At 41.6% G+C, this 23,340-nt stretch overlaps 1 protein-coding gene across 1 annotated transcript in view; it reads left to right on the top strand.

Annotated features, from left to right (window-relative positions):
* Dbp21E2 (putative ATP-dependent RNA helicase Dbp21E2) overlaps positions 1-23,340 on the top strand; it is a 114,702-nt gene that overhangs the window by 75,069 nt on the left and 16,293 nt on the right. The window contains exons 9-10 of the mRNA XM_068361174.1: positions 6,102-6,221; positions 17,877-18,034. Coding sequence (XP_068217275.1) covers positions 6,102-6,221; positions 17,877-18,034 — 278 coding nt within the window. The remainder of the gene's footprint in view (positions 1-6,101; positions 6,222-17,876; positions 18,035-23,340) is intronic.

Here is a 23,340-nt window from a genome sequence, read left to right as displayed (position 1 = left end):
AACTTGAACTTCCTCATTCCTGTTTTCCTGAGGCTAAACTAACTAGTTTAGCTTTTCGATCTCGTGAGATTAAAGCTCTGTTGATGGACCTTGATGCTTATGGAGGTGTAGACCCAAATGGTATTTTTCCCTTGTTTTTTATAAAGACAGCAGATTTCTTAGCTCCAAAGTTATCTGTTATTTTGCGCAAGTTAGCAAGAAGAGGAGCTTTTAGCACTTGTTGGAGAATTGGTAATGTTACTCCTCTATGTAAATGTGTTTGTGGTAGCTCAAGTCCCACTGATTACCGCCCAATTTCCATAACTCCCATATTATCTAAAGTTTTTGAACGTCTTCTGGCAAAACGTCTTAATAGGTTTACTGAAGGTAATCATCTATTCCCTAGTTTGCAATTTGGTTTTCGTAAAGGTCTTGGAGCATGTGATGCCCTTCTTACAATCTCCAATGCAGTACAGAAATCCCTTGATTGTGGTCGGGAAGTTCGTATGATTGGCCTTAATTTTAGTGCTGCCTTTGACCGTGTTAATCATGAGGCCCTTGTTTTCAAACTGAAACAGTTGGGAGTGGGTGGGTCGTTTCTTAGCATTATTATTGATTTTTTAAGTAGTAGATCTCAAAGAGTAGTTGTTGATGGGCACCATAGTGAGTATAGGAATGTGATATCCGGTGTTCCACAGGGTAGTGTTCTTGGCCCATTACTTTTCATACTATATACACATGACATGTGGTTTGGCCTAGAAAATAAGCTTGTTGCATATGCAGATGATGCTTCTCTCTTTGCATCAATTCCATCCCCTGAATTTAGATCTGGGGTTGGTGAATCCCTTAATAGAGATTTAGCTAAAATTAGTGCATGGTGCAAGTTATGGGGTATGAAGTTGAATCCTAACAAAACTCAAAGTATGATTGTAAGTAGGTCAAGGACAGTGGCTCCTCAACATCCAGATCTCAGTATTGATAATGTTTCTTTAAATTTGTATGACTCTTTCAAAATTTTAGGTGTGTTTCTCGATAGCAAATTTACTTTTGAGAAACATATAAGGTCTGTGTCTTCTTCAATTGCACAAAAAATTGGCTTATTGAGAAAGTCTTTCAAGATTTTCGGTGATCAATCTATTCTGAAGAAGTGTTTTAATTCTTTTATTCTACCTTGTTTTGAGTATTGTTCTCCTGTCTGGTCTTCAGCTGCTGATTCTCATCTTAATTTGTTGGACAGAAACTTACGGTCTACAGGTATTAAATTTCTTATTCCTGATCTAGATATTAATCTCTGGCACCGTCGTTCAATTAGTTCATTATGCATGTTGCATAAGATTTTTCATAACTCTGACCATCCTTTACATTCAGATCTCCCTGGACAATTCTATCCTGTTCGTAATACTAGGCAGGCAGTTAATTCTAATAGCCAAGCCTTTTCCATCATAAGACTCAATACTACGCAGTACTCTAGAAGTTTTATTCCAGCTGTTACCAAGTTGTGGAATGATCTTCCTAATCGGGTTGTTGAATCAGTAGAACTTCAAAAGTTCAAAGTGGGAGCAAATGCTTTTTTGTTGACCAGGCGGACATGAGTCTTTTTATAGTTTATATATGACATATTTGTTTTTGACGTTGTTAATAGTTTATATATGACATATCTGTTATGACGTTGTTACTTTTTTTAGAATGATTTATTGTTAATTTGTTCTCTTCAGTTATTTATTTCCTTATTTCCTTTCCTCACTGGGCTATTTTTCCCTATTGGAGCCCCTGGGCTTATAGCATCTTGCTTTTCCAATTAGGGTTGTAGCTTGGATAGTAATAATAATAATAATAATAATTGTGCAGTTTAACCCTTTTACCCCCAAAGGACGTACTGGTACGTTTCACAAAACTCATCCCTTTACCCCCATGGACATACCGGTACGTCCTTGCCAAAAATTGCTATGTACATTTTTTTTTTTGCATATTTTTTATAATTTTTTGAGAAACTTCAGGCATTTTCCAAGAGAATGAGACCAACCTGACCTCTCTATGATGAAAATTAAGTCTGTTAGAGCAATTTAAAAAAAAATATACTGCAAAATATGCTTGAAAAAAAATAACCCCTGGGGGTTAAGGGTTGGAAAGTTCCAAATAGCCTGGGGGTAAAAGGGTTAATGACATTTGTCTGAATCATTTTAGGAACATTTTAAAAAGCAGACAGAAACAAGCGTCCATGGATTGTTATTTTTTAAAGAGGCCAGTAAACATATATTAAACAATCTCACCAACTATTCAAGTACAGTCACACCACTCCCTTTAACCCTGGATAGGTACGGTCCTCGGACACCCCTTTAAGGGTATACTCGGACGCGAACGACCCCGACGCCAAAAAAAATTCTTGAAAAATCAGTTTTTGCAGTAACCTCCTTTTTTCTTTTGCCAAAAAAAACTTCAATGAATGCTTAAAACAACTGTATAGATAAATACTACTCATCTGCAGAAAAACTATTTATTATAAATATTTTAAAAAATTAAGTAGAAAAAAAAAAAGACCTGACATAAAAATTCATAAAAAAAAAGTTTATACATATATACACAAATCCTTTTAGGAATTGATTCTTGAATGTTTAGGACACATCTTGATGTATTTTGGATGAAGTCAGACCCATGGAGGTGAAGATCTGAAATGAGAAAAAAAGGGTAACTTTTTTTGGCCAAAAAAATTTGTCCAAATTTCATGAATTTTTTTGGGTACCCAAATGAAATAGGAAGTGGCTAATTTTTTTAGGGAATAAACATATGTTATCCTAAAATAGAAATATGTAAAAAAATCTTCATTATTTTGTAAATTACATTTATATCAGGGGCCATATCTAAAGGTAATTTTTTGAGTACTTAGAAATTCCGTAAAAAAATACATATATTTAATATATAATATGATATTTATGCAGGTAAAAATATACCAAAATATCACAAATTCTATAGGGAACAAGAATATATATAGATAGGGCAGCTTACGCTTCGGATATGTCCACAAAATGGCCGCCAACCACACTGACTCAGACTCCCTAATCTGCCACTTGAAATGTAGGAAGGGTATGTCAATTTCAAGGTGTTATTTACTAATCTAATTATTATTGGATATGCATAAAAATTGTATGGTGGGTTGCTGGATAATTGTCGATTATTTTACGACTATAAAATTAAAATTCTGACCCAAAAAATTTTTTTTGAAGGGAAATAAAATCGAAAAAAAAAATGTAAAACAATATTTTAGCTAAAAAAATTTGATGATATTCAATCAAAAAAAAAGTAAACAAAATTTTCCGACAAATAAACATCTAGAGGAATCATTACTCTGTGATAGTTCCTTAGTACGTAGTAATTTTGAAAGAATTGGGAAAAAACGAAAAAATGGCAATCACCGGAAAATCGAACACATACCTATATATACGCCATATCTGGCTAAAAAAAAGATAGGCATGGGTAGCCAGATTATCTAGAAACACTTTCCAACACTATAAAAATATAAGTTTTGCGACACTACTTGCCAATTCCTTACGGTAACATGACTAAGCAAAAAAATGCAAAACAAATAAGAAGGGGCACTCGAGGAAAAATGGCTAACATTCTAATATACGGCATTTCAGAAAAAAAAAATTCAGCCACGTGCTAGGCAAACCATCAAGGCACATTTTCCGACAAATAAACATCTAAATGAATAATTACTCTGTGATAGTTCCTTAGTACGTAGTAATTTTGAAAGAAATGGGAAAAAACGAAAAAATGGCAATCACAGGAAAATCGAACACATACCTATATATACGCCATATCTGGCTAAAAAAAGAAGATAGGCATGGGTAGCCAGATCATCTAGAAACACTTTCCAACACTATAAAATTATAAGTTTTGCGACACTACTTGCCAATTCCTTACGGTAACATGACTAAGCAAAAAAATGCAAAACAAATAAAAAGGGGCACTCGTGGAAAAATGGCCATTCTAATATACGGCATTTCAGAAAAAAAAATTTCAGCCACGTGCTAGGCAAACCATCAAGGCATATTTTCCGACAAATAAACATATAAATGAAATATTACTCTGTGATAGTTCCTTAGTACGTAGTAATTTTGAAAGAAATGGGAAAAAACTAAAAAATGGCAATCACAGGAAAATCGAACACATACTTATATATACGCCATATCTGGCTAAAAAAAAAATAGGCATGGGTAGCCAGATCATCTAGAAACACTTTCCAACACTATAAAAATATAAGTTTTGCGACACTACTTGCCAATTCCTTACGGTAACATGACTAAGCAAAAAAATGCAAAACAAATAATAAGGGGCACTCGCGGAAAAATGCCCAACATTCTAATATACGGCATCTCAGATAAAAAAAAAGACATGCACGTGTTAGCCCAACCATCAAGGCACACTTTCTAACACATAAACATGAAAAAAAAATCAATAATATACGGCAATTCCTTACTACGTAGTAAATTTTTACAAATATTGAAAAAAAACAGAAATTGGCAACCGCAGTTAAATACCCAATATACCAATAACTACGTCGTATCTGACAAAAACAAAATCACGCATGGGTAGCCAGATCATCTAGACACACTTTCCAACACTAAAAAAGCAAAAGTTTTACGACACTATTTCGCAATATCTTACGGAAAAATGACTTGGCAAAAAAATGAAAAAAAATGAAAAAGGGACACTCGCGGTAAAATGCCCGACATTCTAATATACGACATCTCAGATAAAAAAAAAGACATGCACGTGTTAGCCCAACCATCAAGGCACACTTTCTAACACATAAACATAAAAAAAAATGAATAATATACGGCAATTCCTTACTACGTAGTAATTTTTACAAATATTGAAAAAAAAACAGAAATTGGTAACCGCAGTTAAATACCCAATATACCAATAACTACGTCGATTCTGACAAAAACAAAGTCATGCATGGGTAGCCAGATCATCTAGACACACTTTCCAACACTAAACAAGCAAAAGTTTTACGACACTATTTGGCAATATCTTACGGAAAAATGACTTGGCAAAAAAATGAAAAAAAATGAAAAAGGGGCACTCGCGGTAAAATGGTCCTCGTGGTGATGAACGACATTTTAACTAAAAAAAAAAACATGCACATGGTAGCCAAACAATCCACCAAGACTTTCCACAACTGATAACCTATACAAGTTGCACCATTCTACGACAATTTCATAATACGTAATAACTTTGATAATTATGCAAACTACCCTAGAAGGGTAAACTCGGACGCGAACGACCCCGACGCGTCTCAGAAATCGGGGAAGGAGTACAGCTACAGCAATGCACATCTGGACACTACTAGAGCGTGTAGGGGAGACACCTCCTGCAGGTCGATCACCCACAAATTCAGTCACGGGGGTGAGTCACGTGAGAAAAACCTGTTTTTTTTTGACGCTCGGGGTCGCAAACGACCCACCGTACCTATCCAGGGTTAACATCTCAGCCCTCCTGACATCCATACCAGGTGTTTTTCCTGCTCTCTTTTCATCTAGTGCTCTCTTCACTTCCTCTCTTTTAATGTCTCTCATTCTCATCTCCCATTACTAGCACCTCAACACCTGCAACAGCAGTCATATCTGTCTCCTTATTGTCCTCAACATTCAGCAACTTTTCAAAATTTTCCGCCCACCTTTTCCTTGCCTCCTCTCCTTTCAACAACCTTCTCTTTTCATCTTTCACTGTCTCTTCACTTCTTGATCTACCCCTCCTTACTCTCTCCACCTCTTTCCAAAACTTCTTCTTATTTTCGTCTTACGAATGACTTTATACCTGGCCCCACCTCCAGTCAGTCGCCGTCTTTGCATAAACTATGTTACGTTTTACTTACACATTTTTCTCTCTATATCTTTCATACTTCTCTACACTATTACTCTGCAGCTATACTTCAGATTCCCTCTTTTTCTCTTCCACTTTCATTTTCACTCCATTCCACCATTCCCTACCCTTACTTATGCTGCCTCCAACAATCTTCTTGCCATGCACATTACTTGTAATCCCAACAAAATTTGTTGTTGTTGAAAGTTTGTCTTTATGTTGTAGAATGAATAACCATCTTTTTTTTTTTCAAACAGATTCAGGGGACACATATGGAAGACACCTCTCAACCGATAGAAACGTCAGGCATACAGTTGACTTTGGTATCTGCGACATTGCCCCGTAGCCTTCATACTATATTGGATCCTATAGTAAATGTAAGTGTTTTATTTTAGATAAAGAATGAATTGAATGTTGTTATACCATATTTTTGTAAAAGGTCTCCTCGTCTGTCTCTACCCTAGTTTGCTTCCAAGTGTAGTATTGTATACAGTCTGCCCTCATCCACATTTTTGCTTTCACTCTAATGTGATGACTTAAGCCTGTTACTCCATGAAGTACAGACACAAAAGGTTATCCATGCCATATAGCTTTGGCTTTTTTATTGCTTTTGTTAGATTGTAGTTGAAAGATGATGAACCTTGAATTTAAATAATTTTCTGTCATGATTAATTATTAACTAGCAGTTCATTTGTTTTGAGATAGGTAATAGAATTGTTCTTCTTAAGGGTATTTCTTCACTCCCTTGTAGGCTTGCTACTTACAGAATCCATTTTAGATGTGGGACTGCCACTAACAATGCTGAATGATGATATAAATATGAAACCTATTGTGCCATATCTTTGAATCACAGGATTGCTATCTTTCTCAGTGATGCTGGAAGAAAACTAACATATCTCAAAGCAGGCACTAATTCTCTACCATGTGATGTCAGTCTTATAAAATGACTAGTTATTATGTCATTGAGAGAGCCTAAGGTCAAAGTCTTTGTTTCAGATATATGTAATTTTGATAATGAAATTATTATATCTATACTTACCTGTTTTCATATTGCTTTCTCTTTGGGAAGCTCGGATTCATTGAAATTCACCTGAAAAATTAAACCTTTTTCACATTTTCTTTCCTTCCAACCAACTCATGCCGCCAGGGCACCAGCCATCTGTTGAGATACTACCACTAGAGAGTTTTGGGGTCCTTTGGCTGGCCAGACAATACTACATTGGATCCTTCTTTCTTGTTAACATTCATTTTCCCTTTGCCTACACACACACACCGAATAGTCTGGCCTATTATTTACATATTCTCCTCTCTCCTCATACACCTGACAACACCAAACAATTTTTTTTCACCCAAAGGGTTACTGCATTGTAATTGTTCAGTGGTCACTTTCATTTTGGTAAGGGTAGAAGAGACTCTTTAGCTATGGTAAGCAGCTCTTCTAGGAGAAGGACACTCCAAAATTAAAACATTGTTCTCTAGTCTTGGGTAGTACCATAGCCTCTGTACCATGGTCTTCCACTGTCTTGGTTTAGAGCTCTCTTGCTTATGGGTACACTCGGGCACACTACTATATTCTGTCTTATATCTCTTCCCCTTGTTTTGTTAAAGTTTTTATAGTTTATATAGGAGATATTTATGTTATTGTTGTTACTATTCTTGGAATATTTTATTTTTCCGTGTTTTCTTTCCTTACTGGGCTATTTTCTGTTTGAGCCTCTGGGCTTATAGCATCCTGCTTTTCTAACTTGAGTTGTAGCTTAGCAATTATTAATAATAATAAAAGTAAAATACTAATGTAATATCTAGCCATAAGGGGCAAAAATCAAATCTGTAGTTTGTTGGTATTTTTTTTGTCTTCAGTCTATTACTGTACTCAGAACTATGGTATTTCTGGGCTCGACCTGTGTCGCTCCGTGAAATGCTCCTCTAGCACCATTTCTAAGGCATAGTTATTGCTGAATATACCAGAGAAAAAAAGAGATGCATGGAATGCCAGGAATAACTATCCCTCTCCCCATCCTCCTATCCTCATTCCTCAACAGCACCTGCGTTGGTCAGACGTGTTTTATTTTGCTCTGTGTTGTTTTGTGTTTTTGAAGATGTCCGACATTTTAGAGATCCCTGCTCCCAAGTTGAGTATTATATTTGTCTGTTTGGGATTTCTTGGTAGCGACACTCATTTATTATTTTACCCTTTTTGTATCCTCATGACACACCCAGTTGTTGGGAGAAGGTTGGCATGTATATAAACATCAGGTGAGTATAAGAATATCATATTTTATGATTAAAATTCCATTTATTTCTATGAACATATCCTGATTTTCATATTGATGACTCCCTCACTCTAATATAGATGGAAAAATGGTGAAGGAAAGCGATAAAAAATAGTTCTAACCAAGCACTAAATATACCTGATTTTAGACTCGCCTGTCTAGATAATTGGGAACAGAAATCTTACAAAATGAATTTTTAATATGTTACTCTCATCATCATCTCCTCCCTCCCTATTAACGCAAAGGGCTTCAGTTAGATTTCGCCAGTTGTCTCTATCTTAAGCTTTTAAATCAATACTTCTCCATTCGTCATTTCCTATTTCATGCTTCATAGTCCTCAGCCATGTAGGTCTGGGTCTTCCAACTCTTCTAGTGCCTTGAGGAGCCCAGTTGAAAGTCTGGTAAACTAATCTCTCTTGGGGAGTGGGAAGAGCATGCCCAAACCATCTCCATGTGCCCCGCACCATGATCTCATCCACATATGGTACTCAAGTAACTCCCAATATTCTTCTGAGGGCTTTGTTCTCAAATCTACAAAATCTACTGGATATTGTTTCATTGTCATACCCCAACTCATGTCCATACAGTAACATTGATCTCACTAAACTGATATACTGTATAGCCTGATTTTTGTGAGTAATTTCAGGCGATTTGTTTTCCAAATTATATGTAACCTAACGTTATTCCAGATTGTTTAAAAAAAATCTCAAGAAATACTGGATTTTTAAACGATATCTTACTCTAAATTTTACTTACATAAACCCAATTTCAAGTGCTTAAACTTATAATTTGTAGTAAAAATAAGAAAACTTATAAGTTAATTAAACTCAAAATGTTACTGGATTGCATTGCCAGCTGCCACTATAGGAACTTGACCCCAGCAATCTTGACAAGCCAACCGTGATTCTTTAAGGTAATGCTTAGCAAAAACCCTTTCTAAGAAAAGTTTCCTGCAAAAATTAAGAGATGTAGCTGCGCTTCTAATATGAACTTAAATCTTCAAGGCTTTTATAAGATTGGATCCAATTCTTTCAAGTTCTGTGACCAAACCTTGAATTAGAAATGACGTGGCAGTTGTTCCTAAGCATGTACAGTACACACTTTTTGTCCATTAGAATAGGGTATGTCTTCAGCGGAACTAGAATGGCCGTTGAATTCATTAACAAGGTAGATAATGACAGGTGGAGTGAGCGGGAAAGCTAGCCCACCTCTCGAATACTCATTACTTTTGTTTTTAGACGTATTGTTGTGGCTTAACTAAAGGCTTTAATGTTTTTCTTTTACTTTTCAAAAGTGAATACTGAAGGTTGATAATGGATGTGAAGCAAAATATTTGTACTTGTTGGGGATAAGGTGGCCTTTGCAACTGATTTATGGTTAAACCAGCTGTAGCTCTATATTCTCTCTCTCTGCACTTCTTGTAAGAAACATGATTATTCACAGTCATCCTCATATGCCAAGGCCAGATCATGGCCTCTTGTGCAGTGGCCAGTGTGTGCTTTGAAGGGGAGGAAGAGAGCTAATCCTTCTTTGGGGTCAGTCTTGACAATGGCCAAGACAACACTGAGGAAGTCTACACTTCTTTCCTTTTCGTAACTTCTGTGCCTACCCCACTGGATCAATCCTTGGGGTGTATGCAGCAGGAACAAGGAGGCCTTGGATCTGTTTCAACGTTTTTTTTTTTTTAGGCTTTGGTGGTGTGGGGAGTTCCCCCAGTAATTGCATCACCCCAATGGAGGTTGACAGCTCTTCTCCTGTTGCCACACAGATTGCTGATGATGAGTTTGACCCATACTTCGTAGGGTTATATCCCCATGACCTGGGTTTCCATGGCTACTCTGAAAGCCAGGTGAGGCAGAGGTGTACAACCCCATGCTGAACCGTTGCTTCCGCCATAAAGATTGAAAAGACAAAGAAAATGATACTGGTGCACTACAGTTTTACTTCTTGCCATTTACAGCTAGATGTTGGTTTACTTTACAAGAGGCATAAGGCAGTTGGAAGGAAAATGAGAACATTTTTAAATTTTAGGGGTGAATCTCGATAAATTTGAATTTCCCAAAGCAAAGCAATATGAACATCAGGGAATGTTCCTAAAGATAATTTAAAACTGTAATAAACACTTAAGTAATTTTTTCAGAATAGTATTGTTTTTTAAAGCTGTCAAATAATCTGAACTTTTAACTACCAGCTGATTTCATATTAGATATTTACTTCAGTAATGATCTTGATGATATTGAAAATGGTAACAATAAGGATAATAATTATAATACTTGTATTGTTTTATAACTCCGGTAGACTTTTATTGAGTGTTGAAAATTATTGAACTTTTGCAGATTGTGCACACTATATTCAGATAAACCTCCAACCAATTACTTTGGTTTGAATCTTACTTACTTGATTCAGTCATAACTTCTGGCTAATACACAGCAACGAGGGCAAATGTGAATCAGTAATAATTTAGCCAAACTATTGAAACTTAGAAATATTTCATGAACAGCAGACATTATCACAATATTTCATATATTTTAGTGTCAATCATATTCTAATTTTTTCAATATTAAACTTAGCCGGTGATCATATAAGCTGTCAGCTCTGCTGCCCGACAGAAAAACCTAAGGACAAAATACGCCAGCGATCGCTATACAGGTGGGGGTGTATATCAACAGCGCCATCTGTCGAGCAGGTACTCAAGTACTCCATGTCAACACAGAACTAATTTTCTCTCTGTCGTGCCACTGGCAAGACCTACTAAATACGCTGTTGCTTACTGGATTGATTTTCACATTATTTGGTGAAGTACTCATTTCTAGTTTTTAGCTTTCGCTTTGCAGAGGTTATCTTCAATACTTCCTTGCATTCTTTGATTGAATTTTGGATTATTTGTTGACGACTTGGATAGATTTTGAATTTCCCCTTTGACTAATTCAAGATGGCTGACCCTTCTCAAGTCCCTAAATACAGGAAGTGTAGTGCTAGGGACTGTTTTAGGCGTCTTCCGAAGGCCTCTATCGATCCTCACACCATTTGTTCCAATTGTCGGGGTAAATCCTGTCAATGGGAAGATCGGTGTGAGGAATGCGTTGGGCTTTCGGAATTCAATTTTGTCGAATTCCTTAAATATTCACGTAGGCTAGAGAGAGATAGAGTCAGGAGGAGTTCATCTCGCTCAGTTGATTTTTCCTCTCCCCATGCCCCACAACCTATTCCTTCCCCTGTAGTGGTTACTCCTGATCCCCCTTCTAGCACTCAACAACCTTCGATGGCAGATATGATGCATGCCATCCAGACTCTGGGTGAGAGAGTCGAGTCATTAGCGAGTGACCGCAACCAACTCATGGCAGACGTCAGGGAGTTGAAGGGTAAGAGTGCAGTGGGAAGTGAAGTGAGTGGTAGTGCTGTGAAAAGTGTTAGTGTTGCGCTTGAGGGTGCGTCTGTTCGTGCCTGTCGTCCTCCCAGTCCGGGACCTCTTGCAAGCTCCCAAGCCCAGGGGAGAAGCAATGTCGTACGACCAAAGGGTTCGACAGGCTTTAATCAGCGGACAGACGTTCCCTCCGTGGTTTCGGACGTATCTTGCCAAGATCGCCCAACCCACAAGAAGACGAGAGAGCCCGTTCATTCCTCGTCTGCGGAAGAGGTTTCACGCCAGAAACGATGGACCAAGGTCTCACGGCCTCTCAAACGCAAGGTCCCTTCCGCGCAAGTCCAACGGCCCAGGTGTAGCCACTGGGTCAGTTCGGACTCGCTGCAGTCTTCCGATGACTGCACACCTCCTAAGAGAGGCAAAGTGGTACCGCAACAGGCAGTAACACCGTCTGTTGCCGCACCTGCTGCTGTAGACCCTAAGTGGTCTTTGCTCCAGTCTATGCAGACACAGTTAGCATCTTTTATGCAGGAGTATCGTGCGGAGAAGGTTGACGCTGCACCCGTTAGCCTACAACCAACCACGGTTGTGCGTACAGCAGACGCTGACGCTACCTGTTCCCGCACTCCGCCTGTGAGAGTTCCACCACCCATGCGCAGTGTACCCTGCCAGCCGCACGTTGACGTTCACAGACGCACGCTACCCTCCGTTGACGTTCGCGAGTTACCACAACAACAGGAGGGTGGAGTTAAGTTGCTTTGTTTTGACGCTGTGCGTCAACCTCCGCAACCCACTGTGGTTACCGCTACTCGCCTGCAGCAGACTAGTCAGTCAGGAGTAGAAGCTTTGCTTCCCCACACAGCTATGGTTGTTGCCAGCTCACAGACTGACCAACAGTTCCATGACGTTGCGTCCAGTGTAGTCACGCATGCACCCGTGCTGCCGGACTCAGCCGACCAGCTGATTCCTACTCCTTTGCCGCTTCCTCTTCAACATTCAGACGATGGACTCTCTGATGATGACGACGCTGCACATCTTGACGACCCGCACACGGACATCGACGAACCCAAGACCACGCCTCCCTCCTTGGACTTTAGGAAAGTGCTTGCACTGTTCAAGGATTTATATCCTGATCAGTTTGTGTCTGCAGCACCACGCTCTCCTCCCTCTGAGTTCGCTTTAGGCATGCAGTCATCCGCACCTGCCTTTACGAAGCTCGTACTCGCCCGCTCATCCAAGAGAGCTTTTAGAGTGCTGGGAGATTGGTTGCAGTCCAAGAAGCAACTTGGGAAGACAGCTTTCATGTTTCCCCCTGTCAAGCTTGCTTCCAGATCTAGCGTCTGGTATGCCACGGGAGAAGTTCTCGGCTTGGGAGTTCCTGCCTCTGCCCAGGGCGACTTCTCAAGTCTTGTAGACTCTCCCCGCAGGCTGGCCATGAGACGCTCCAAGATTTGTTGGACTCCTTCGGATTTAGACCATCTGATGAAAGGAGTATTCAGAGCGTTCAAAGTTTTTAACTTTTTGGACTGGTGTTTGGGAGCGTTGAGCAGGAAGACCTCCCCTTCTGACAAGGAAACTTCCATGCTCATAATGTCCTGCATGGACAAAGCCATACGGGATGGTTCTAGTGAGCTTGCGGCTTCTTTCGTTTCCGGGGTCCTCAAGAAACGGGAACACCTTTGCTCCTTCTTGTCAGCTGGAGTAACCCCATGTCAAAGATCGGAGCTTATGTTTGCTCCTCTCTCGAAGTGCCTCTTCCCTGAGGAGTTGATCAAGGAGATTGCTGCCTCCTTGATTCAAAAAGACACACATGACCTGGTTGCGTCATCCGCACGCAAAGCCACCCCTTTGCCCTCCGTGTCTAGACCCAGGATGGATACTCCAGCGTCAAGGTTCATTCCGCCCTTTCGTGGCAGAGCCTCCAGCAGAGGAGGTGCTCGTGCCGAAGGTAAACGTGGGAGCAAGAAGAAAGGTTCCAAGTCCTTTAGAGGCAGAGTCTGACTGCCACCTTCTTCAGACAGCAGTGGGAGCCAGGCTCAAGAACTACTGGCAGGCCTGGGAGAACAGGGGCGCAGACGCACAATCTGTGAAGTTACTCAGAGAGGGGTACAAGATTCCATTCTTGCGCAAGCCCCCTCTAGCAACAACTCCCATCGACCTCTCTCCCAGGTACAGAGAGGAGGACAAGAGACTAGCTTTGCAGCAAGAGGTGTCTCTCTTACTTCAAAAGGGAGCGGTAGTCAAAGTCCGGGACCATCAATCCCCGGGCTTCTACAACCGTCTCTTCTTAGTCATGAAGAAGACAGGAGGGTGGAGACCGGTGCTAGACGTCAGTGCTCTGAATGTCTTTGTCACAAAGCAGACGTTCACCATGGAGACGACAAAGTCGGTTCTAGCATCGGTCAGGAAGGAAGACTGGATGGTCTCTTTAGACCTCAAGGACGCCTACTTTCACGTCCCCATCCACCCAGATTCCCAACCTTTTCTAAGGTTCGTTTACGGGAAGGTTGTATACCAATTTCAAGCCCTGTGCTTTGGCCTAAGCACGGCGCCTCTTGTTTTTACGAAACTGATGAGGAATATTGCCAAATTCCTGCATTTAGCAGACATCAGAGCCTCCCTCTATTTGGACGACTGGCTTCTAAGAGCTTCGTCAAGTCGTCGCTGTCTGGAGAATCTAAAATGGACTCTGGATCTGGCCAAGGAATTGGGTCTCCTGGTCAATTTGGAAAAGTCCCAACTCGTCCCATCCCAAACTATAGTGTACCTAGGAATGGAGATTCAGAGTCTAGCTTTTCGGGCTTTTCCGTCGGCCCCCAGAATCAGTCAAGCCCAAGAATGCATCCAGAACATGCTAAAGAAGGACCGATGTTCAGTCAGACAGTGGATGAGTCTGATAGGGACGCTTTCATCACTGGACCAGTTCATTGCGTTAGGGAGACTGCACCTCCGACCCCTTCAATTTCATCTAGCTGTTCACTGGAGAAAGGACAAGACGCTAGAAGCGGTCTCGATCCCTATTTCCGAGAAGATGAAGTCTTCACTGACTTGGTGGAGGGACAACATTCACCTCAGAGAGGGTCTGCCACTGGCTGTTCAGACCCCCAACCACGTTCTCTTCTCGGACGCATCGGACACGGGCTGGGGTGCGACATTAGACGGTCGGTAATGCTCGGGCACGTGGAACGCGGATCAAAGAACGTTACATATCAACTGCAAGGAGCTACTGGCAGTTCATCTGGCCTTGAGAAGCTTCAAGTCCCTCCTTCTAGGCAAGGTGGTGGAGGTGAACTCCGACAACACCACAGCCTTGGCGTACATCTCCAAGCAAGGAGGGACTCATTCGATGACGTTATACGAGATCGCAAGGGACCTCCTCACCTGGTCAAGAGATCTAAACCTGTCTCTAGTAACGAGGTTCATTCAAGGCAACATGAATGTCATGGCAGACCGCCTCAGCCGGAAGGGTCAAATCATCCCAACAGAATGGACCCTTCACATGAATGTATGGAAGAGACTATGGGCCTTGTGGGGCCAACCTACCATAGATCTATTTGCAACCTCGATGACCAAGAGGCTCCCAAGTTATTGCTCGCCGATCCCGGACCCAGCAGCAGTTCATATAGATGCCTTTCTTCTGGATTGGTCCCATCTAGACCTTTATGCATTCCCCCCGTTCAAGATTGTCAACAGAGTACTGCAGAAGTTCGCCTCTCACGAAGGGACAAGGTTGACGTTGGTTGCTCCCCTCTGGCCCGCGAGAGAATGGTTCACCGAGGTACTGCAATGGCTAGTGGACGTTCCCAGAACACTTCCTCTAAGAGTGGACCTTCTGCGTCAGCCACACGTAAAGAAGGTACACCCAAGCCTCCATGCTCTTCGTCTGACTGCCTTCAGACTATCGAAAGACTCTCGAGAGCTAGAGGCTTTTCGAAGGAGGCAGCCAGAGCGATTGCTAGAGCAAGGAGGACATCCACTCTTAAAGTCTACCAGTCGAAGTGGGAAGTCTTCCGAAACTGGTGCAAGTCGGTATCAGTATCCTCAACCAGTACCTCTGTAACTCAGATAGCTGACTTCCTTTTATACCTAAGGAAGGAAAGATCTCTTTCAGCTCCCACGATCAAGGGTTACAGAAGCATGTTGGCAGCAGTCTTCCGTCACAGAGGCTTAGATCTTTCCAACAACAAAGATCTACAGGACCTCCTTAAGTCTTTTGAGACCTCGAAGGAGCGTCGTTTGGCCACACCAGGTTGGAATTTAGACGTGGTACTAAGATTCCTTATGTCAGAAAGGTTCGAGCCACTACAATCAGCCTCTTTTAAAGATCTCACTTTGAAAACTCTTTTCCTCGTCTGCTTAGCTACAGCTAAAAGAGTCAGTGAGATACACGCCTTCAGCAGGAACATCGGATTTTCATCTGAAACGGCTACATGTTCTTTGCAGCTTGGTTTTCTAGCCAAAAACGAACTACCTTCTCGTCCTTGGCCGAAATCGTTCGATATTCCAAGCCTTTCTAATTTGGTTGGAAATGAACTAGAAAGTCTTGTGCCCTGTTAGAGCTCTCAAGTTCTATTTAAAACGAACTAAACCTTTACGAGGACAGTCAGAAGCTTTATGGTGTGCTATTAAGAAACCTTCTTTACCCATGTCGAAGAATGCAGTTTCCTATTATATTAGACTGTTGATACGAGAAGCTCATTCCCATCTGAATGAGGAAGACCATGCTTTGCTGAAGGTAAGGACACATGAAGTTAGAGCTGTCGCAACTTCAGTGGCCTTCAAACAAAACAGATCTCTGCAGAGTATAATGGACGCAACCTATTGGAGAAGCAAGTCAGTGTTCGCGTCTTTTTATCTTAAAGATGTCCAGTCTCTTTACGAGAACTGCTACACCCTGGGACCATTCGTAGCAGCGAGTGCAGTAGTGGGTGAGGGCTCAACCACTACATTCCCCTAATTCCATAACCTTTTTAATCTTTCTCTTGAAATGTTTTTTATTGTTGTTTTTGGGTTGTCCGGAAGGCTAAGAAGCCTCTCGCATCCTGGTTGATTTGGCGGGTGGTCAAATTCTTTTCTTGAGAAGCGCCTAGATTAGAGGTTTTGATGAGGTCCTTTAGTATGGGTTGCAACCCTTCATACTTCAGGTCCTAGGAGTCGCTCAGCATCCTATGAGGATCGCGAGGCTCAGTAAGGAAGACGTACTTAAAAAGGCAGAGTAATTGTTCAAGTCGACTTCCTTACCAGGTACTTATTTATTTTATGTTTGTTATTTTGAATAACTGCTAAAATGAAATACAAAATACTTAGCTCTTAATAATGTCAACATGTAATGCTGGTCTCTACCCACCCCCCTGGGTGTGAATCAGCTTATATGATCACCGGCTAAGTTTAATATTGAAAAATGTTATTTTTATTAATAAAATAAATTTTTGAATATACTTACCCGGTGATCATATATTAAAGGACCCTCCCTTCCTCCCCAATAGAGACCCAGTGGGCCGAGGAGAAAATTGGTTCTGTGTTGACATTGAGTACTTGAGTACCTGCTCGACAGATGGCGCTGTTGATATACACCCCCACCTGTATAGCGATCGCTGGCGTATTTTGTCCTTAGGTTTTTCTGTCGGGCAGCAGAGCTGACAGCTTATATGATCACCGGGTAAGTATATTCAAAAATTTATTTTATTAATAAAAATAACATTTTTCTAAGCAATGCAGTTCCTTCAAGAATTTTATCCTTATCGAAAGTGGTAGACATGTATGGTGAATTCTATGTTTTGGAGGTATTAATGGAAATTCAACTGTATTTTTTTATTTATTCTTAGAAATGAGTTAGCAGCTAGAGTGAATATGAATGTGTTGAGGTGGTTTGGCCATGTTGAGAGAATGGAAAATGGCTGTCTGCTAAAGAAGGTGATGAATACAAGAGTTGATGGGAGAAGTACAAGAGGAAGGCCATGGTTTGGGTGGATGGATGGAGTGAAGAAAGCTCTGGGTGATAGGAGGATAGATGTGAGAGAGGCAAGAGAGCGTGCTAGAAATAGGAATGAATGGTGAGCGATTGTGACGCAGTTCCGGTAGGCCCTGCTGCTGCCTCCGATGCCTTAGATGACCGCGGAGGTAGCAGCAGTAGGGGATTCAGCATTATGAAGCTTCATCTGTGGTGGATAATGTGGGAGGGTGGGCTGTGGCACCCTAGCAGTACCAGCTGAACTCGGTTGAGTCCCTTGTTGGGCTGGAGGAACGTAGAGAGTAGAGGTCCCCTTTTTTGTTTTGTTTCATTTGTTGATGTCGGCTACCCCCTAAAATTGGGGGAAGTGCCTTGGTAAATGTATGTATGTATTCTTGAATACTTTGAATATTTGTAGATGTGATTAGTAAATTCTTGCCCGCAGTTAGAGTCCATTGAGAGAATAGATACTCCCTACCTCCATCGCATCCAGCCTCACGTACCTCAGCAATTCCTCCGCGTCAATAGTGTAACAAAAGAGTCTAAACTTCTGGAGTTAGCGAGAAGCTGTAAATCTAAAGGACTACCAGTCATTATATTCAGGTACAGTATATGTTTTCTCTTAGTGCAGTTTGAGTCAAACTTTTTGTAAAATTTATTCATAAAATACTCCAAGCATTAGTTTGTCTTGAAAATATTTTATTAATACTGATAATGTGAACTGTGTAGCTGTATATTGCACTTCAAAGTGTTTCTTTTTCTCTACTTAACATCAGTAGTTTACAGGTAATTAACCTCTTGTTTAAACTTAACTTTAAGGCATGTTATAGAGGTTGAAAAATAGTTGGTCAGATTAACAGTGAATAAGGGAGTAGGAGAAAGGAGACTTATAAGCAAGTCCAGGATATTGTGGAAGAAAGGGATAGATGAAGACAATGACTTGATTCAAGTTCAGGAAGACAAGATCCTTTTTTCACATCTAACCTTGCAAAGGGATTATTATTGTTACTATTACTTGGTAAGCTACAACCCTAGTTAGAAAAGTAGAATGCTATAAGCCCAAGGGTAACAACAAAGAAAGTAGCCCTGCGAGGAAAGGAAATAAGGAAATAATCTACTAGAAAAGTTTAAGAACAATAATAGAATTAAAGTCCATTTTTCATATGTAAATTATAAAAACTTCAAAATAACAAGGGAATAAAAACTTAAAAATAACCAGAGGAAGAGAAACAAGATAGAATAGTATGCCTGAGTGTATCTTCAAGCAAGAGATCTCTTAACCCAAGACAATTGAAGACCATGGTACAGAGACTATGGCACTACCCAAGCTAGAGAACAATGGTTTGATTTTGGAATATCCTTCTCCTAGAAGAGCTGTTTACTATAGCTAAAGAGTCTCTTCTACCCTTACCAAGAAGAAAGTATCCACTAAACAATTACGTTGCAGTAGTTAACCTCTTGAGAGAAGAATTGTTTTGTAATTTCAGTGTTGTCAAGTGTATGAGGAAAGAGGAGAATATGTAAAGAATAGGCTAGACTATTCTGTGTACGTGTTGGCTAAGATGAAATGGGGCATAACCGGAGAGAGGGACCCAATGTAGTACTGTCTGGCCAGTCAAAGGACCCAATAACTCTCTAGCGGTAGTGTCTCAATGGGTGGCGGGTGGCTTTGGCCAACCTATTACCTACAAAATAGCCGATATACAGGTCCAGTACAGTATTCCCCTGGATATGTAAGAAATTGGTTCCTTACCTTGTATAATTTTGAAATTACTCAAGATAGTAAACTCTTCGATGAAATAGAATTAATTAAGAAAAACTAAATAAAATTGTGTTTTAACCTACTCACTCTCATTTAAAAATTGGACAGGATAAACTTCATTCTTCTAGGTTGTAATTGTAATGAAAATATAGAAATGATGATGAAGTTGCAACTCTTGGAGTGATGAAGGAAAGTAAATTATGATAGAACATCATTTTCCTTTTTAGTACATTGAAATAATGATTGATTGCCATTAATACAATTTTACAGTATGTTCCTCAGCTTGATCAATATCCACAATTTTCCCTTTAAAGTTTAGGTTTACAGATGACAACATTGAGACTTTTTATTCTGTTTAAGGTATGCTTATAGAGAAATAGATAGTGCATATTAAAGGGATTTTAACGAAGGAAAAATCTATTTCTGGGGAGAGACCTGTGGCGCCCGGTGAAAAGAGTCCTTCTAATATACCTTTTCTGATAAAACCTTCCAATTATACCAGAGAAAGATAAAAGCATGGAATGCTGAGGTTACAACCCTCGCGCGAGCACCTTTTGGGTGTCGTGTATAAAGCAAAGGCGCGTGAAATCCACTATTCACAGGTTGTCTTCCATTTAGTTAATTCCTTCGTCAAAGGGATGGGCCGATACAAAGGCCCTAGCCAACCCACCAGCGCCACACCACCCACGCCCTGACGCGAGCGCCATCTGAACAACATCCTTCTGTATTGGCCATGATGGCTTGGAAAGGAAAGGGTGGGATCGTGTAAAATAAAGGGGAAGGGTTTCACCGGGCGCCACAGGTCTCTCCCCAGAAATAGATTTTTCCTTCGTCAAAATCCCTTTTCTGGGTCGACCTGTGGCGGCCGGTGAAAATGTACCAGAGAATGCCTTCCAAGCCCAACAATAACTACTAATTTAATGAGGGGAGAGAAACAACACCATGTAAAGAAAATCATATATAATTAAGGTAAGTAAGCATAAAACATAAACTAGCCACAGGGCATAGTGAGAGTAAGGTTAAACAAACATGATAACAGGGAAGCCTCCGAGTATCAGAGCAAACATGCAACAAAACTGACATGGCTAAGAATATCCCAACCCTATAACTACGGTAAATAATGATAGTTACAATCATATTAACCTAATATGTAATAAACTTAGGGCTAAAGAACCACCAAGGAAGCGGCGTCGTGGTGCGAGTGGCGGGTAGGAGGGAGAAGAAAAGAGATGGATGAAAGGAAGAACAAAAGATCACTGGGGAGAGATAAGGCTCCCAGCTGCAACCGTTGGGTATTTAAGAGCCTGTAAGTTCTTTAGATAGTGGCGTTTGAAGACCATAGGAGATTTCCAACCCGTGTACTTTTTAAGGTCATCAAAGTCCATATTCTGGAAATAATTGATGGAGGTAGCTACCGACCAGATATCATGAGCATGGGGAAATGATCCCGGATTGGCTTGTTTAATGAAGTATAGGATCTGTTGCCTAATACAACGTATGGAAATGGTACCTCCTTGTTCTCTGATAAACAAGGGGCCAGACGATCGGGTAGCAGTCCTGGCTAAAAAGGCCCTGAGAGTGGTGACTGGACATAGAGAAGTATCTTGGAGAAGAGGAATAATCTTCCAAGGGGACCACCTATTTTGTGGGTCCTCGTTTTTAGCTAGGAACGCCCTGTCTGGTGAAAGAAGTACTTCACCTGAAGGGAGGAAATCCATGTTTTCTGAGTTTCGTGAGAGAGCTGCTAGTTTTGAGATTCTAGAACCCGAGGCCAAAGCTGTTAGAAATAAAGTCTTCCTAAGAAGAGTGATATAGGAGCAGGATTCGTTGTCCGTGTCGGAGGCCAGTTTGAGGACATCATTTAGAGACCAAGAGACCTTTTGTGGACGAACCGAAGGTCGAAGCCTAGCACATGCTTTTGGAATAGACGAGAAATAAGACTCCGCCAGGTTAATGTTAAACCCAACCAGGAAGACTTTCCTCAGAGCTGACTTAATGGTGGTTATAGTGCTAGCTGCTAGGCCTTTGTCAAATATGGACCTAAAGAAGGAGATGGCTAAATTAGGAGTCATAACCGAATGGTCTGAAGTCCTTAAGAAATCTGCTAGTTTCCTAACTGCCGAATCATATTGGCAAATCGTAGAGTCCCTTTTGTCTGTTTCTATAAAGAGAACATTATCTGGGTCGATGTTTGCGTCCCTACGCGCCGCAAACTTCATGAAATCCACAAAGTTAGGGTTTTGGCTATCCTTGAGGAATCTGACACAGTCCGAGTTTGGACCACTTGGGTCAGTTTGGGGAATGGGATCAGGAAGGGACGGAGTTTCAACTCGAGGAGGAGAGGAAACCAACTGCTCTTTGGCCAGTGAGGTGCCACTAAAGGAACGGAGTGTGTGCAAGACTTTCAGTAGAAGATTCACTGGAGGGAATAAGTAGATCTTCTGCCAATGGTTCCAATCCAGGGTTAATGCGTCCATGGCATAAGCCTAAGGGTCCAGGTTCGGTGTCACATAACATGGGAGTTTGTGATTGAGTCGGGTCGCGAATAGATCTACCTGGAGACCTGGAACCAGCCTGAGTATCCACCGGAAGGAGTGCATGTCCAGGGACCACTCCGATTCCAGTGGGCTCGTCCTGGATAATGAGTCTGCTATCACATTCTGGACTCCTGCTAGGTGAGTTGCTGACAGGAACCAGTCTTTGTCGGCTGCCAAGGCGAAGATAGTGACCAGGATCTGATTCAGGTTGGGTGATTTGGACCCCCCTCTGTTGAGGCAGTGGACTACGGCCGTGCTGTCTGAGACTACTCTGATGTGGGTCGACCTCGGAGGAGAGATTCTCTTCAGGGTCAAGAACACCGCCATGGCTTCGAGAACATTGATATGGAACTGCCTCATGGCGGGTGACCAAGAGCCCTGAAACATCTGATGTTGGGAGTAACCCCCCCCCCCCATCCACTCAGAGACGCGTCGGTATGAATTGTCACTTGTGAAGAGGGGAACTGTAGAGGAACCGATTTGGAGAGGTTCCTCCGTTCGGACCATGGTTGTAGTCTCATTTTCAAGACGGAGGGGATCTTCGAGGTCTTGTCTCTTAAAGGTATTGTCGCTCTCTTTCTCCAAACTCGATTGATGTCTTTGAGTTTGGCTTTTAATAGGAGATCGGTCAGTGAGGCAAATTGGAGAAGGCCGAGGATTCGTTCTAAAGCTCTTCGGGACACCTGTCTGTGTTTGAGAAAGTTCCTGACCTTGGAAGCTATCTCCCTTACCTTCTTGGGAGGAAGGGAGAGCTTGTGCTTTGAGAGGTCCCAACGGATGCCTAACCATTCGAAGTGGCTTGATGGTTGTAGGCGGGACTTCCGGAGGTTGACTTGGAAGCCCAGTTTGGCGAGAAAATGGAGTACCTTCGACGTAGCTCTGTTGCATTCCTGGTGCGACTGGGCCCAAATGAGCCAATCGTTCAGATAGGCGACGATCTGTATCCCTTGGTGTCTGAGTTGCTCGAGCACCGTCTCCCCCAGTTTCGTGAATATCCTGGGGGCAATGCTGAGACCGAAGGGCATGACTTTGAATGCAAAGGCTCTCTTGCCGAGACGGAAGCCTAGGTAAGGAGAGAAGTTTCGAGCTACTGGGACATGATAATAGGCGTCGGTAAGATCGATAGAGGTGGTGACGGCCCCACGGGGAAGTAAGGTCCGTACCTGAGAGATAGTCAGCATACGGAACTTGTCGCAAAGGATGTAAGAGTTGAGCTTCGACAAGTCCAGAACTACCCTCAATGCCGACGAGTCTTTCTTCGGGACTGTAAACAGGCGGCCTTGGAATTTCAGGGATCGAACCCGTTTGATTGCTTTCTTCTTGAGTAACTCCGCGGTGTACTGTTCCAGGATGGGAGTGGGTCTCTGGAAGAAGGTCACTGGTGGAGGAGGGGATCCCTGTGACCATTTCCAACCCAAGCCCCTGGATATTATGCTGTGAGCCCATGGACTGAAGGTCCAATGGTCCCGGAAGTGATAAAGTCTCCCTCCTACCAGCATCACATCATTGGGAGGGAGTGAACTTAGGGCCCCTCCCTCCACGGGAACCCCTTGCTCTAGGACCGCCGCGTTGGCGGAACTATCCTCTACCTCTGAAACTTCCTCTTTGGT

The sequence above is a fragment of the Palaemon carinicauda genome, chromosome 37, assembly GCF_036898095.1.
Source record: "Palaemon carinicauda isolate YSFRI2023 chromosome 37, ASM3689809v2, whole genome shotgun sequence".
Taxonomy (NCBI): Eukaryota; Metazoa; Arthropoda; class Malacostraca; order Decapoda; family Palaemonidae; genus Palaemon; species Palaemon carinicauda.
Note: the sequence above shows the minus strand (reverse complement) of the source record. Positions and strands in the feature narration are given on the sequence as shown.